Source organism: Neolamprologus multifasciatus, chromosome 13 (genome assembly GCF_963576455.1).
Source record: "Neolamprologus multifasciatus chromosome 13, fNeoMul1.2, whole genome shotgun sequence".
In the NCBI taxonomy this organism is placed as follows: Eukaryota; Metazoa; Chordata; class Actinopteri; order Cichliformes; family Cichlidae; genus Neolamprologus; species Neolamprologus multifasciatus.
In genome coordinates this window covers 34,077,725-34,092,586 of record NC_140451.1, presented here as the reverse complement: position 1 = coordinate 34,092,586, position 14,862 = coordinate 34,077,725, and the positions used below count along the sequence as shown (strand labels likewise).

General features: G+C 47.5%; 2 protein-coding genes and 1 long non-coding RNA gene across 4 annotated transcripts; 1 reads left to right on the top strand and 2 right to left on the bottom strand.

The window, feature by feature from the left end:
- Positions 1-1,665: 1,665 nt before the first annotated feature.
- Positions 1,666-4,558, bottom strand: LOC146505967 (uncharacterized). Its single transcript, XM_085182210.1, has 5 exons — positions 4,430-4,558; positions 3,644-3,788; positions 3,462-3,523; positions 3,332-3,386; positions 1,666-3,081 (listed from the first exon to the last, which is right to left on the bottom strand). Exons 1-5 carry the CDS (start codon positions 4,556-4,558, stop codon positions 1,835-1,837), a joined length of 1,638 nt encoding a protein of 545 aa, XP_085038336.1. The 3' UTR covers positions 1,666-1,834.
- Positions 4,559-5,392: 834 nt separating this feature from the next.
- vsx1 (visual system homeobox 1 homolog, chx10-like) lies at positions 5,393-9,201 on the bottom strand. 2 transcript variants are annotated; one of them, XM_085182214.1, is made up of 5 exons: positions 8,723-9,201; positions 8,420-8,495; positions 7,573-7,696; positions 6,971-7,166; positions 5,393-6,777 (listed from the first exon to the last, which is right to left on the bottom strand). In XM_085182214.1, exons 1-5 carry the CDS (start codon positions 9,129-9,131, stop codon positions 6,485-6,487), a joined length of 1,098 nt encoding a protein of 365 aa, XP_085038340.1. In that variant the 5' UTR covers positions 9,132-9,201; the 3' UTR covers positions 5,393-6,484. The 2 variants fall into 2 exon arrangements, with proteins under 2 accessions (XP_085038340.1, XP_085038341.1); XM_085182215.1 differs by having other exon boundaries at positions 6,986-7,166.
- Positions 7,106-9,685, top strand: LOC146505965 (uncharacterized). The gene is made up of 2 exons (XR_014877489.1): positions 7,106-7,230; positions 7,505-9,685. It is a non-coding gene; the product is annotated as an uncharacterized LOC146505965 (long non-coding RNA).
- The last annotated feature ends 5,177 nt before the right edge of the window (positions 9,686-14,862 follow it).

Here is a 14,862-nt window from a genome sequence, read left to right as displayed (position 1 = left end):
AGATAAAACAGAAAAACATGAAGGAGATTTTTCTGGGATTTTATACAAATATTCTGCAGTACATCAAAAACGAAAGAAAACCATTAATCAACACATGAACATCACCTCTGACGTTACAGCGGTTTTATTAGAGACACGGCGTTTTGCATTTTGCATAATTTTAAAAAGTTTAAATTTGTTCAGTATTGAACAGAAATTAGGTTTTCTTTTCAGAAGTATATAAAACGAAAATAAAAAGTCGGCCGACAGCCTGTAAACAACGGTAGACTTGTGCGTAACAAGCAAGCGAATAATGCAGAAAACAGTACAGAGAGAGAGAGAGAGAGAGAGAGCTGTGCATCGTGTTGTAAGCAAAACAGCAAAAGTCAGAGTGAATACATGACGATGTTTATGTGAAGCGTAGTTTGGATCTTCTTTTGCTGCTCGTTCGGTCAATATTGTTTGGAGAGAGATCAAACTAACAGCTTTAGAATCAGTGCATAAAGGGCGTGAACACAAAGCTCGACCCGCCCACAGATCAGAATCAGCGAGCTGTCGGCTTTCAGCCCCGACCGTGAGAAAGGCGACATCTCACTGATTCTGATCCGCGGGTCGCGCTGTGTGTTTACGTCTCTGTGCAGAATCCGTGTTCCTGCTCTCATTTACTGTCTTAGCTGTTTGGTGTTTGTTGAAATTTTGTGAGATTTCACCAGAGATTCTGGCATTTCGGGCAAAATAAATTTATATTAAAAAATCAATTCAGGATTTTAATGAATCGATTTTACGTTATCCAAGCCAGAATCGATTTTAATCGATAAATCGATTATAAAAACCCAGCCCTAGTTACAGCCTCGACCAATAAGGAGCACGGATGCTGACGGCTGGTCAGCTGCACAAACAACTACTGTAATCTGCACATTTCCACTTTTTTATTCTCAGAATTTTCTTTATGTCTTTATGTTTATAAAGAGACGAGCTGAAACACGAGGCTTTCAAAGATTAGAGACAGGAAGTTACCGCCGAGTGTTTCCTGTGTGGATAGCAACAGTAAAACATGACAAAGACACGATGAATCTGACGTAAACAGCTGATTCCTGCTGTCACTTCAGCTTTAACCCTGTGAGCGTCTGAGCGCCTGACCAGCTCGCCGACGTCCACGTTAAATCTGCGGCTCCTCGCATGCCTGTCAGCCAATAAGCTGTCACAATTATTAGCCCGCATCGAAACTGGGATTAACAGCTGCAGCTCTGACACGCTGACATGGAAAACATGGCGGTCTTTAACAGGTAAACAGAGACAACAGTAGCAATCAGCGGTCGCCACGGTGATTAAACTGCTCAAACACAAAGGGTCAGGATTATCTGCTGATTGGATCCTTTAATCTCACCTCTGTTCAGCTGGAAAACAGCTGGATTACATCAGCAGCTATCACAGAGGGGCACGGGACACGACAGAGGTCAAAGGTCACAAAGCAGGACAACTGGTCAGACGGGAAAACTCCCGGCGCTCTATTCTGAAAGTGCAGAGGTGTGTGGGCTGGAATCAGACTGTATATAAAGAACGGTCATTCACCTGTCAAAGAGGCCACGCCCCAAATAATGCAAACGTCATTCTTCATTCATATTGAAATTCGGCACGGCGATCTTTGTTTTCAAAATAAACAGACGTCACATGACACATCAGTAATAAGTTATTACCAAACAGACACGAGTTTGACGACCACGCGGCGCCACGCTCACAGCTTTGGTGCAGAGCGCGACTGTGGCCGCTGAGTTCTTGCAGTTCTTAAACACCGTAAACACAAACGGCGAGTTCTTCCACTCGCCGTTTGTGTTTACGGTTTCATCGTTTTGCTTTAAAGACTCGACACCAGCTGGGCAGAAATTATGGATGCGCCCGGGACCACCTCCTGTTCGATGCTGCTGATTGGCGGGGGGGCGTTTCCCTGCGCGCCTGTCTGCTTCACGTGAGCTTTGGTCTGCAGGTGAGCCTTGAGAAAGGTGAACAGGCGGAAGTGTTTACCGCAGTCGCGGCAGCTGTACGGCGTCTCGCCGCTGTGGATGCTGCGGTGCCTCATGAAGCTCGTGGCGAGGTTGAAGGTCTTGGGGCACAGCGAGCAGCGGTACGGTTTCTCCCCGGTGTGTGTGTAGCGGTGGTCGCGCAGCAGCTCCTTCAGACGGTAGCTTTTCCCACAGATGTCGCAGTGGAAAGGTTTCTCCCCGGTGTGGCTCCGCTGGTGTGCGCGGTACTGCGACGGGTTCGGGAACTTCTTGCTGCAGACCTCGCAGCTAACGATGGCGTCGACGGCGGGCAGCTCGTCGGCGGGCAGCTCGTGCGAGTGTTTGCTGATGACGTGGTTTTTCAGGCAGCGGAAGCTCTTGCCGCAGACAGAGCAGAGCTGCCGCTCGCCGGTGTGCGTCGCCTGGTGGCTGCGCAGGTTGGCGGCCTGCGTGAAGCCCTTCCCGCAGGTGGGGCAGCGGAACGGCCGCACTTCCTGGTGCACCAGCTTGTGGCGTGTCAGGTGGCAGGCGTGGTAGAAGCCCTTCCCGCAGACGTCACAGATGAACGACTTGTCGAAGTGCGTGATGCGGTGCGTCTTCAGCACGCTCACGCAGGCGTAGCCCTTCCCACAGATGTCGCAGTGGCAGCTCTTCTCGCCGGTGTGCCGCGCCTTCACGTGCAGGTCGCGATGCGCCTTGTGGTTAAACCTCTTCGGGCAGAAGTCGCAGGTGTACGGCAGCAGCCCGTGATTTTTCAGCTCGTGTTCACGCAGTTTCAGGACACCAGTGAACCGCAGGCCACACACCGAGCACGCCGGGTGAGCCTTCTTCTCGTGGTCGGCGAGCCGCTCGCTGTTTGGAAACAACATGGCGCAGTGCGAGCACTGTAGGTGAGTCTCTGTTGCCTCACCAGACGCCACGATTCGAGCGTGCTTCCTGCGGCCGCGAGGCCTCTTCCTGACCCCGCCCACTGCCATTGAGGCACTGCTGGATGGAGGCGACATCGAGCGAGCGTACTCGTGGTCATCGGCCTGAGGCGCAGACGAGGAGGGGGAGAGCTCTGTCCCCTGACCTGTTATATCACGCGTGCTTTCATTTCCACCTGCAACAGAGCAACAGGAAGTCTGTGAGCGTTACTCGTAGACGGGACAGTCGGACTCGCACATCTTAAAAAACTATCAAGTAACCTGAGAAAGTATGATGTCACAGCCAATCATGATGCTGTGATTTCACGCTACAGACGACACCAAACAGGTGCCTGTCCGGAGGTGTGGCCTGCTGCATAACACCCACACCGTGGATAAGAACCTCCCCTTTTTCAGGTTTAATCAGTGACAAATCAGACTTCTCACCGTTAGCGTGACTCTCCAGTGACACCAGCACACACTGTGAGTCGGCGGCGGCGTTCTGAAAGACAGAGGACAGGTGTCAGTGCTCGCTCAGCGCTCGTTTTCTGGCAGTTTGCTGGACTCACTCACTGACCTCGTAAACCAAGATGTAGGTCTGCTCTGAGGGGGGGAAGGGAGCGCCACCGCCGCCTTCGCCTGCAAAACAGGAAACAGCAAGTATACAACCTGAGGCGTTTAGGTGGTGATGTAATCATTCTTTCAGGGACCCCGTCCCAGCTGTTCAACCTGCAGCCAATCAGAGGTCAGAGTACTGACCTCTGGCTGTCTCTGAAACATCCTCGCTCCCATCATGCATCTGGCCCACGTTCTCGCCGCTCTTCATAACGCTCAGATTGACCAGCTTCAGGATTTTCTCCACAGCTTCAAAACACAGATGCTCGACGAGAGCGCCGAGTTTCTCCTGTGAGGCAAACACACACACACACACACAGACAAACACACACACAGTTTCATGACTCATGTTTTCTGATGATAGGTGATGGATCTTCATTGGGAAAGTTCTGGTTTTTAGGTTTTCTTCACTGTCACTCCGACTCAACCAAACTGTCTGCACATGCTCACACATATGAGGGGAAAAGCTTCATATTTGATTCAGGATATTTCCCAAACACAATGCTGAACGCTGACCTATACTTGGAATCTGTGAGGTAAAAGCAGAAAAACAGCTCCTGCTGCAGGTGAATGTCTTTACCTGTGTGTTAAAGTGAAACTTTTCTCTTTCCAACTTAAAACATGCCGAAATGTAGGCGGCTTAGATTTCAGTCACAGGTAAGAAGGAGGAGCCAATTTTCAGGCTCTAGGTCTAAGTAGTCTCGGTTGTAATGATTTGTGTCACTGAGTTAATAAATTATTGACGAACTAAAATTGGAGGATTTCTAAATGGAGCTCGGGATGGTGACTTTGGGACTTTGGGAGTGAGTAAACCACTTCAACGCCTCGCGCTTCTTCTTCGTCTTCTCTCGCACGCACACCGTGAGCACGTGAAACCGGAAGAGCTGGAGTTGAGCTAGCTGTTAGCGAGAGTTAGCTGGGCTGGCTTACCTCGGCTTCGAGGCTTTGTCTGTTTAAAGAAGCTCCCTCCACAGCGCTGAAAATCTCCGTCACCACCGCCCTGGCCAGGCTGTTGACGACGAGCGCCACGTCATTCCTGAAAGTGCTTAAATCAGCCATTTTTAGGAGTTCCCGCTCTCAGTGGCCAGTTAGCTTAGCAACCAAACCGCTAATGTGGATAGAGGAAGTGACGTAATTGGCTGATCCCGCAGGCACTGGTCGGGAAAGGGAAGCGGAAAGTGAATAAAAGTACATTTATTGATTTTCTGCTGAATCTACTGAAGGTGTCGCGCATTAGATAATAAACATTATGAAAAACCCTTAAATTACATGATTTTAAAATAGAGTTCGAGGGGGCATCCTAGCACGGAGCTGGCCTTTATGAGCTGGTCCAACTGCTTCTTCTCAGCTGTAGATAAGTTGCTGTTCTAACAAACAACATCATGATGGCTGATGATACACGTGTAATTTAATTCAGATAACACAGAAAAAAACTGTATTAAATGGTATAAAAACATTTTTATTTTCAAAGGTGCCTGTTTTTCTTCTAATACCGGCAGCAACGCCTAAAATGGAATTAAATCATATTTTCAATTCATCCTTCAGTTTCATTACATTTGCTTTATAACAGAAAGATGAAGATGAGTGAATCTCTTGGCCTTTTATGAATTTTATTTGTATTTTTTCACCTATCTGGTTAATTTTGGGTACTGCTAAGTAGATATGGAAGTCAGTGGGTGGCAAAAGTGATAGAAACAATTCACAAACCATTTGAATTAAACATTTATGGTACTCAAAGCTTCCTGTAAAAACTGAATATAGAATTTGGAAACTTTATAGAATGATGCTCTTTTAAAACGAGTAGTAAATATGTGCCTCTTTTTTTTCAGCTGATGTGTAAAATTAAGTTTTAATCAGTGTTTGTGTTAATAAATCACAACAAAGCTCAGCTGATTCCAAAAATACTTCTTTATTTTCCACCCTGCTGAATCTCCACCTGTACAAGCATATACTAATAATAATAATAATAATAATAATAATAATAATGATAAAATGTTTGAAATCTTACATTTAAATTACATTCACAGAGTTTCAGTCAAGCAGGTCCAACTATAAAACACAAAAACCAACAGGAAGAAAACATTAGATATTCTCAGACTCCCAAAAACCATGGATATAAAACATAAACACACACACACACAAACACACGTCTTTCACAGTCTTTTAGAAAAGACTCGCTCCAACCCCTCGAGGCTGATCTGAACGTCACAGCATCGGTGTTCATCTTAACGATGAACATTAGTTTCCCAGGAGCACAGCGAGCACAGCCAATCACTATTTTGTTGTTTCAGAACGTAAGTTAGCATACATCAGTATGCTAGTACTGATTAGCATGCTTAATGCTAGTGCTCTGTTAGTATCAGGCTATTTTAGCACACTAACAACACTTTGTCGCACAGTGCAGAAATTACCACCGTAGCATGCCACTAGCATGGTAAATCTGAAATGTTCAAATATTAATACAAAAAGTTAATAGTAGTGATTAAAGCTTTTTTGAAGTGCTAAAGTTTGCTAGCTGATCCTTATAGTATAACACTGGGTTTACATATATTAGCATGTTAGCTAAAAATAGCTTTAAGTAATAGCATTTTCTATCAAAATATGTTATCATGACTAATCATATTTTCCCATTATTTGTTTCACTGTTAACACTTATTGACAACTAAAACTTAAAATCATTGTTTTTCATCTAAAATCAGAACTTTTTTTTTGTCGCTAACACTGAGAAAATAAAGTCAGCTACAAAATGCTTACATGATCAATCCTGCTGATATTTTAACAGGTGTAGCACACCAAAACAATATTTATATTAGCTCTTAGCTTTGTTAGCAAACCAGCAGCTAGCGTTTGAACACACTAACTTTGCATAGTAACAAGTAAAGTTTTGGCTGTGTTTGTTTCAATTGGCTGTGCTTCCTGAAAGAGCCAATCCCATCACAGCGCTGCCTGAACAGAACACCTTCCTCCTCTTTGGTCAGATCGCCTTCAGCTATGTTCGTCTGATTCGCTGCAGCTTTGTTGCTGTGGTGAAGAGGCGGTTCTTATCGAGGCTCCGCCCTCCTCCTGCTGCTGCTGTTTAGATGAGCTGGACAGGTCAATGGCCACCTCCTCCTCCCCCTCGTCCTCTTCCTCCTCCATCAGCTTGTCCTCCTCCGGCTCCCGGGCCTTGCCGGAACCTCGTCGTTCCGAGGCATCGCAGAAGGAATCGGAGCGCGTCGAGTCGGACGCCGGAGGGCTGGAACACTTTTTGGACATTTCCAAAGACTTCTTGTGCATCCCTGTGGGGGCGGAGTCACATTCAGGTTCAGTCCAGTGCGAACTGCAGTGTTGTTTACATGTTTGTTCACTGCTATGGTAACATGAAAACATTCAGGCCCGTGTTACACGCAGCACTTCATTGTTTACTCTAGAGGCTTATTGATCACTGATCGGTGTGTATTGATGCTGCTGTGGTGCACGTGTGGCACTGACGTGCATGCGGCTCACCGAGCAGCCAGGGGGCGCACGATCCCATCATGCCGTTCTTGGCAGAGTTGAGGATGGACTCGGGCAGCGGGATGGAGTGTCGCACCATGGCGCCGTACAGACCGTACTCCGCCATGACGCTGCTGCGACCCCAGCACTTCTCACGCTTACGCCACTTGGCCCGCCGGTTCTGAAACCACACCTGGAAACAAAAACAAAAAACCAGGAAGTACAGAGGTCAGAGGTCGTGCCCAACACTTGAGCAGGTAAACGAATAAATAATGTGTTACACAAAGAAATAAAAACAACACGATTTCACATGTTCACAACATTTCTCAATAACACCAACAAAACAGAACAAAGTTCAGATCAGATTAAAGCCCAAATATTAAAAAGCAAACAGCCTCTTCAAATAAATTCATTAAATCAATAATAAAAACAATTTGAAAAAATACTTTTTTTTCAAATTGAGAAAACTTGTTTTTACGCTGATGTTCCCCTCACAGGAAATCTGAATGATTCCGGGTTTTCTCATTACAGATGTTCCTCGGATCAGTTCTCCACTCTGCTGATTGGTCAGATTGATGTCAGCTGATCGGGACCCTCACCTGTATCCTGTCCTCGGGCAGCTCCGTCTTCATGGCCAGCATCTCCCGGGCGTACACGTCGGGGTAATGAGCCTCCTGGAAGGCCTTCTCCAGCTCCTCCAGCTGGTGGGAGGTGAACACCGTCCTGAACACAGCAGCAGAGCCGATCATGTTTCATTCTTCATCTTCTTCATTACTGACATCACTGATTATTTTATTTACACCTCTAAGAATTGTTCATGACTGAAAATTAAAAAGAAATCAGGTTAAAATATTAAATCTTTTTATTTTATTATTATCATGTCTTCTCTTCTTAATTAAATAAATTAAATAATTACTGGAACCTGATTATCGATTATTATTTATTAAATTCAGTAAAGAAGCCACGGTTTGGTTTGTTCCTCCTTTTTTTTCTGTGATTTGATTGAAAAATGTTTTCTGCTTTTCACTAATGGAACAATCACGATTCATCATCAACATGATAATATTTATGACACAAAGCTTTCAATAATAAAATAATAATAAATGTTTTAATAATCACGATGAATCAAAGTTTTTGTTTCTGTTAAAAACGAATTAATTCGTAGTTTTAACTTAATTAAAATATATTTAAGCCTTGCGTGAACCTGAAATGTGTCTTTAAAAATCATTTTTTCGTTTCTTCTTTCTTATTTTTGCACGTTGCTGAATTCAGAATAAAAGTCTGAATGTGTGTTTGGGTTTTTTCACCGTTTCTCTTATTTGTATTTTTGTCCGAATCCAACGGAAACAAACACGCAAAGAACAGAATAAACATTTTAAAAAGCCCAAATGTTTAAAAATTCGTTTTAAAAACATTCGTCTCGTTGAGTTCTGCAGTTTTCCTCACCGGTGTCTCCTCTTCTTCCTCTTCTGAGAGTTTCCGGAGCTTTTGGAGTCGTTGCGGTCCGACAGACACTCTTCATCTGCGACAGCAAAGAGAAAAAATCAAATCTGAACGAAAAATCATCAGAAACAAAATAAAGTTGAGATAAAGGAGCCAATAAACTCGGGTCGGTGATGACGCTGAAGGCCTCGTGACTAAATCCAGATTAAAAGAAGGCAAAAAATATTTTAGGGACGCGTCAGCACAGAACCCGAGCCGGAGCGAAGGGCTCGCATCACGGACCCCTCTTCCAGCCTGTCTCCGTACCGGAATAGGCCTCCCGCTGGGCCTCCAGGTTCTGCAGGTAGTGGCTGTCGGGCCGGGCCTGCAGCAGCGGCAGGTGTCCGGGCAGGAAGCACGGCGCCCCGGCGGGCTGCTGCGCCGCCAGGCTGCACAGGAAGCCGAGGCCAAGGGGCAGCGACCCCCCCGGGAAGGAGAAACCGCCGAGGCCGGGACCGGCCCCGTGCTGCTCCGTCCCGGGGCCCGAGGCGAAAGGGGCCCCGCCGGGCTGCTGCCGGGCCTGCAGGTCCGTCTCCAGGCCCAGCAGGTCGGTGATGGCGAAGCCTTTGGAGCGGAGCCCGGGGCCGTGCAGCCGGCTCTTGTCGATGCCGAAACCGGGGGACAGCAGCTTCACCCGCGGCTTCTCCTCGCTGAGCTCCTCCCGCCCGGTCATCATGGAGCAGAGGAGGTGATGATGCAGAGGAGGTGATGAAGGTGGAGAACAGAGCGGCAACAGGCGGCGGGCAGCTTTATCAGGCCCGGGATCCCAGCGGCGGCCAATCAGGGCACAGAGCGGGAGGGGGTGGGGGTGGGGGGCTCAATCCCAGAGGATTAATTGCCACCAATTTCCCTCCAATCCGATCAGGATTTCAGAGGAAGAGGAGGAAGAGGAGGAGGAAGACTGTTTATCTTTGATGCGGCCAAACATCACAGAGCATCCACCAATCAGCTGCGGCCATCAGCACCATCAGATTTCACAAACCTAATCTAGGCTCCATCAGGGCCGCTCAAACTGTGGGGCGCGGCCCACGGGGGCCGTGCTGACAGCAGGATGGGTCCAAGGGAGCCGCCGACTGACCGATGACCCTGGTGCACTTCTGTTTGTGCTCTTTTCATGACCCTACAAATGACCTCTGACCTCTCTTCACAGGTGTTTGATGCTTTGGATTTGCTGTAATCTGACTTCAGCTGCTGTTAAATGTACAAAATAAAGAAAACTGGACTTTAAAAGTGCTGAAAAGTCCGTTTTAATGATCGATGAATTTTATTTACAGACAGAAAAATCTAAACTCAGCAAAATAAACAATTAAGGAAGTGAGTAAAGAATCAGATGCACAGTTCCTACTTTATCCGTTGGACTTGTTTCCTGGATTTGGTGCCATTTTATTTATTTTTTTAAACATTGATTTATTTATTTTCCTTTCTGAGGTTTTGAACCTCCACACACAGCATGTTCATCTTTTATATTTCATTTATTGTCATTATTCTGACAATAATGTTAGAAGAATCGAATAAAAGTGAAAATAAAGATAATAAAGACGATGATGCGGGTGGAGCGGGTGGAGCTGATGAGGATAAACAGAGAAAATCAGCTGTTTGTCTCTTTGGGCAGAAAACGAAGCTCCTGCTGATGAAAGTCAGGCTGGAAATTAGGGCCAAGTTGGCGGTTAATCCCTCAGGATTGACTGTGTGTGTGTGTGTGTGTGTGTGTGTGTGTGTGTGTGTGTGTAAGAAGGTAAAAATGGTCAACTGGTTTTAAAAGCAATTAGAGGAATCTGCTTATCAGAGATAATTAAAGCAAATTTGGGCTGTTTTTAAATCCCTCTCTGTTCTCCTTCTTCTCTTTTTTTATTGTGGGCGTCACAGTTTGAGCAGATTACAGATTAAATCATCCGACGCGTTCATGCGCTCGTTAATGTGCTCGTGTTAAATTAGAGCAAAGAAGCTCATCGCTCTCACTTCATCGGGACGCCCGAGTCTCCGACATTCGAGCGCCAAACAAAGTCAGGGGTCGTGTCCAGATTCATGGGCTGCGTCCTCCTGAGGACCCGGCCTTCGCGGTCTACGTGGGCCGGGTCCTTTGAAGACCTTTGAATTAGCGTCAGCGCTGTCTCTGTGCAGTTTAATAAACTCGGCCGTCTGCTCCTTGCTGTCTAAAATATAACAGGACACTGGTGTAAACTCTCGACTGTCTCACACTTCTGATGATCAGCTGTCTGTTTGACGTTTATTCAGCTGTGTGAAAACCACCCGATGGATTAATAAAGTTTTATTTTATCTAATCTAATAACTTTAATCTCAGCCAAACCAATTTACTCACGAACAAACAAAACACTGAAAAAGCCCAACAATAACATTTTAGGTTGTCTAAGTGACTTTTATATCACGTTTAACCTGAGCAGCGAAAGTCCGCGGTGATCTGAACATGATGTGCCGGGAGTTGTGCCGTTCTCAGCGGCTTCAGTGACCCTCGAGCTCCCGGCGAGCTGTCAAGCTGGTGGGTAGCAGACGTCTCCGAAAACGTTGAAGCACTTTTGCAAATATGTGATATCTTGATAAACCGAGCAGATATTTGATGTTTACACAGCTACTTTCTCTCCTGAAAATATGTTAAAAGTTTATTTTGTTACCCAGAAAGATTAGTAAGAGTAATTTTAAAACTTAGTAGCGGCCGCCATTGTTGGAAACTGGAGCTTGGCTGGGCCGCGCTATGAATTCTGGGATATGGTGGGCCACGAAGGACACACCCGACCCATCCTTCAAATTCGGGGAAAAGGAGGACGCGTTTGTTGGCTGCATTCGGAGGAGTCTACGAATTTGGACAGCCTTCGGCGCGTCGCTGTGACGTAATCGGTCTACAGATGTGGCCTCAGGAGGATGCAGCTCATGAATTTGGACACGACGTCATTCCTGATCAGTCAGCTGCAGATCAAAGGTCAACACACCTGCTGCTTTACTCTGAGCTCATTTAACAATAAAACTTTATTGATTGTCAGTTTCGGGATGAGTTCCTGCCCCAAGTGGAGGAGTTCAAGTATCTCGGGGTCTTGTTCGCGAGTGATGGGAGAAGGGAGCCGGAGATCGACAGACGGATTGGGGCTGCAGCTGCAGTAATGCGGACGCTGCACCGGTCCGTCGTGGTGAAGAGGGAGCTGAGTGTAAAAGCGAAGCTCTCAGTTTACCGGTCGATCTACGTCCCTACCCTCACCTACAGCCACGAGCTGTGGGTAGTGACCGAAAGAACGAGATCACGGATACAAGCGGCGGAAATGAGCTTCCTCCGAAGGGTGGCTGGCCTCTCCCTTAGAGATAGGGTGAGAAGTTCAGGAGGGGGAGGGGCTCAGAGTAGAGCCGCTGCTGCTCCACATCGAAAGGAGCAGCTGAGGTGGTTCGGGCATCTGACAAGGATGCCTCCTGGTCACGCTGGAGAGATTATATCTCTTGGCTGGCCTGGGAACGCCTTGGTGTTCCCCCGGATAAGCTGGAGGAGGTGGATGGATGGTCGTCAGTGTGACGACGTTAGCCGTTATCGCCCAGACATCATTTTTAAAAAGTCAAACAAGAAACTAGAGAAACACGAGAGACTGAGACAGAGCTGCACAGGTGAACCTTTACGTGCACGCCAAGAGTAGGAGGAGGAAGCTGATTGGATGAGCGGTGGAATTACTCAACCTCAGCTGAAAGTCTGTAGAGTCTGATTCCTGACGAGAGCTGAAACATCTGTGCACATCTGTGCACATCTGTGCACATCTGTGTCCAGGAGGAAAGGGGGAGACCCTGAACGCACCGCGGCGGCCTGCAGAGCCCACGAGGCGTTCACAGACATCAGTTTATCTGCCTGTGTTTGAGCTCACACGTGTTTCTACAAAACTTCACCAAATTATTCGTTTTTGTGTTTCTTATTTTATTCGTTCAGTTATATTTAATAACTTTTTATCCTTTAGTGATTTTTATTGGCTTGTTTTACCTTCAGTGTTATTTTTTCTGTCTTACTGTTCAAATCTGGTTTTAACCTTTAACCTTTGCTGCTGTTTTAATGTTTATGTTTTGTTCATCATTTTATTTTGAGCTTTAATGGTTTTATTAAACCATTAAAGCTCAAAATCACATTTGAAATCTGAGACGGCTGAGTAAAAACACGACGTTCTTCTTCTCTGCCCCTTTAATCGGCCGCTCACATTTGCAGGAAGATGAAAGCAGAGCTCGGAGGGTCATCAGGACACGCCCATCTCGCCCCGCCGCTCACAAACAAGATGGTAACAACAACGAGCAGAGGCGGCACGGCTCGTTATCTTCTTTAATCTGAGGGCGCTCTTTGTTATCTCACTGATAACAAAACTGCAAAAACGGCTGAGCATTGATGCGGCGGCCCTCAGCGTGCCGCGGCGGCGGCGGCCCTCAGCGCGCCGCGGCGGCCCTCAGCATGCCACGGCGGCGGCCCGCTCTGAATCAGTGGATCTGTGGGTCAGTGTGTCCTGAACCAGCTCACACACAGACTGTATATAAAAGATGGACAGCGCTTCTGTGAAACATGAACTCATGTTTGTCCTGACAGACGCGAACCCGCCCCCGCCGTCACGAGCAGGGGGGCGGTGCAAACGTTTCTCATCAGAGCTTTTAAATATCGATGACGTGTAGCAGACCTGAATGTTTACGGAGGAAACAAAGGGGGAGGAGCTTCAGGAAGCGGAGTGGCTCGCTGGGATATGCAGCAGGTGGTTTCTCCGTCTTCACCACGTTGAACCAAACTTTCATGGCTTCTGCTCGTGACGGCGGGGGCGGGTTCGTTGATTATTTTGGCGCCAAGCCGCTCTGGGTGAAAGGAGGAGGCGGGTTTCCCCTGAGAGCGTGGACACGCCCACATAAAGGAGCAGCAGGAGCATCCATTCGTCAGGCTGCCGTAACCTCCACACACCAGCCTGACCTCTGACCTCTGCAACAACAGAGACTGACTGAGAGGCACAGCCCTGCAGAGCAGTCATCAGATTTCACTTTTGCATCACGCTTATCAGCCGGGGTGATGCAGAGGTCAGAGGTCAAAGCTGACCGTTTTCTACTCTGTGGCGTCGGCGGCGCTCACGGCGTGCTGACACGTGAGCGTCTGTGACTTTCATGAAGTCTCAGTTCTCGTTTCAGCGTAAAGAAATAAACCAACAATAATCTGATAACATCGATATCTAAACAGAGCGCTCCATCCTGAGGAACAGCCAATCGTCTGAAGATGGCGCGCGGAGGCGTGGCCTATGACCGCACCACAAAACACCTGAGAGCTGGGGCTGAGAGCACGCCGTCTGCAGGAGGCGGCAGGACGGTGAGGTCGGCCAGCCTGAAGCACTGCGAGGAGGAAACCTGCACCAAAGAGCCGAGACAGCTTCATAGGCAGGAACGCAGCAAAGGGGAGGAGCTTCATGTCGAGCTGGGAGGAGCCCCAGCACACTGACACCGGCGCCGCCTCCTTGATGTAACTGAACACACTTCCTGGACTCGCAGTGATGTCAGTAAGCTTCACAGCTGACCTCTGATCAGCGGCGACGGCGAGCGGCACGTTAATTACAGAACAAAATGATGAAGGATGGAGATGAAGCTCAGAGAAACATTCAGACCTTAATCTGAAGATTATTTAGCGCTCGTAATCAATCAGTTTCCAAATCTTGGTAATCCACGCCGTTTGAACATAAGTTTGTGCGCTGATGTTTAATCCAGCCTCAAACTGATGTTCAGTTTATAATCTGCACACAAAGAAGAAAGAGCCGAACGCAGAGGAAGAGGAAGATGAAGATTGAGGCTAAAATGGAAAAGATTAAATTATCTCATAACTCAGAGAAAAGCTTCCACAGCCGTCAGTAAAAAGTTACGTTAACAATAAATCACAACAAGGTGATTAAAACCTGCACGCTCGCTAACATCCAGCAGGGGGCGACTCCTCTGACTGGATAGAAGTGTGTAAGGAAACGAGATGACCTCTGACCTCAGTAAACTGTGTCCTGATTGGTTTCTGCTCCAGCGTGCCCTCTGCTGCTCGTCTGCACTCCAGGGCCGGGTCCCAATTCATGGGCTGCATCCTCCTGAGGACCATCGCGGTCTACGTGGGTCCTCAGGATACACGAACGGCGAGTACTCTGAAGCGTGCGGTCGCTGGATTGGGACACAGCCTCTGCCCTTCTTTTTAATATCCTCCTCTTTATCAGGTGTTCCTGACTCCTCCCAGAAGGGGGCGTGGTCACCTCACCGGCACACCTGTTTCCCATCTTCACCTCGGTCCTCCTCGCTGGACCGCGAAGCTTCAAAGAGTCAAGTGCCGCTTTGTTACCTGCCTGCTCACCTGTGCCACGTACTGGCCCCGCCCACCTTCAAGCCTGCAGAAATCAGAGCTGAGAAACGTACCTGCACCCGTGTTTGTGAAACTG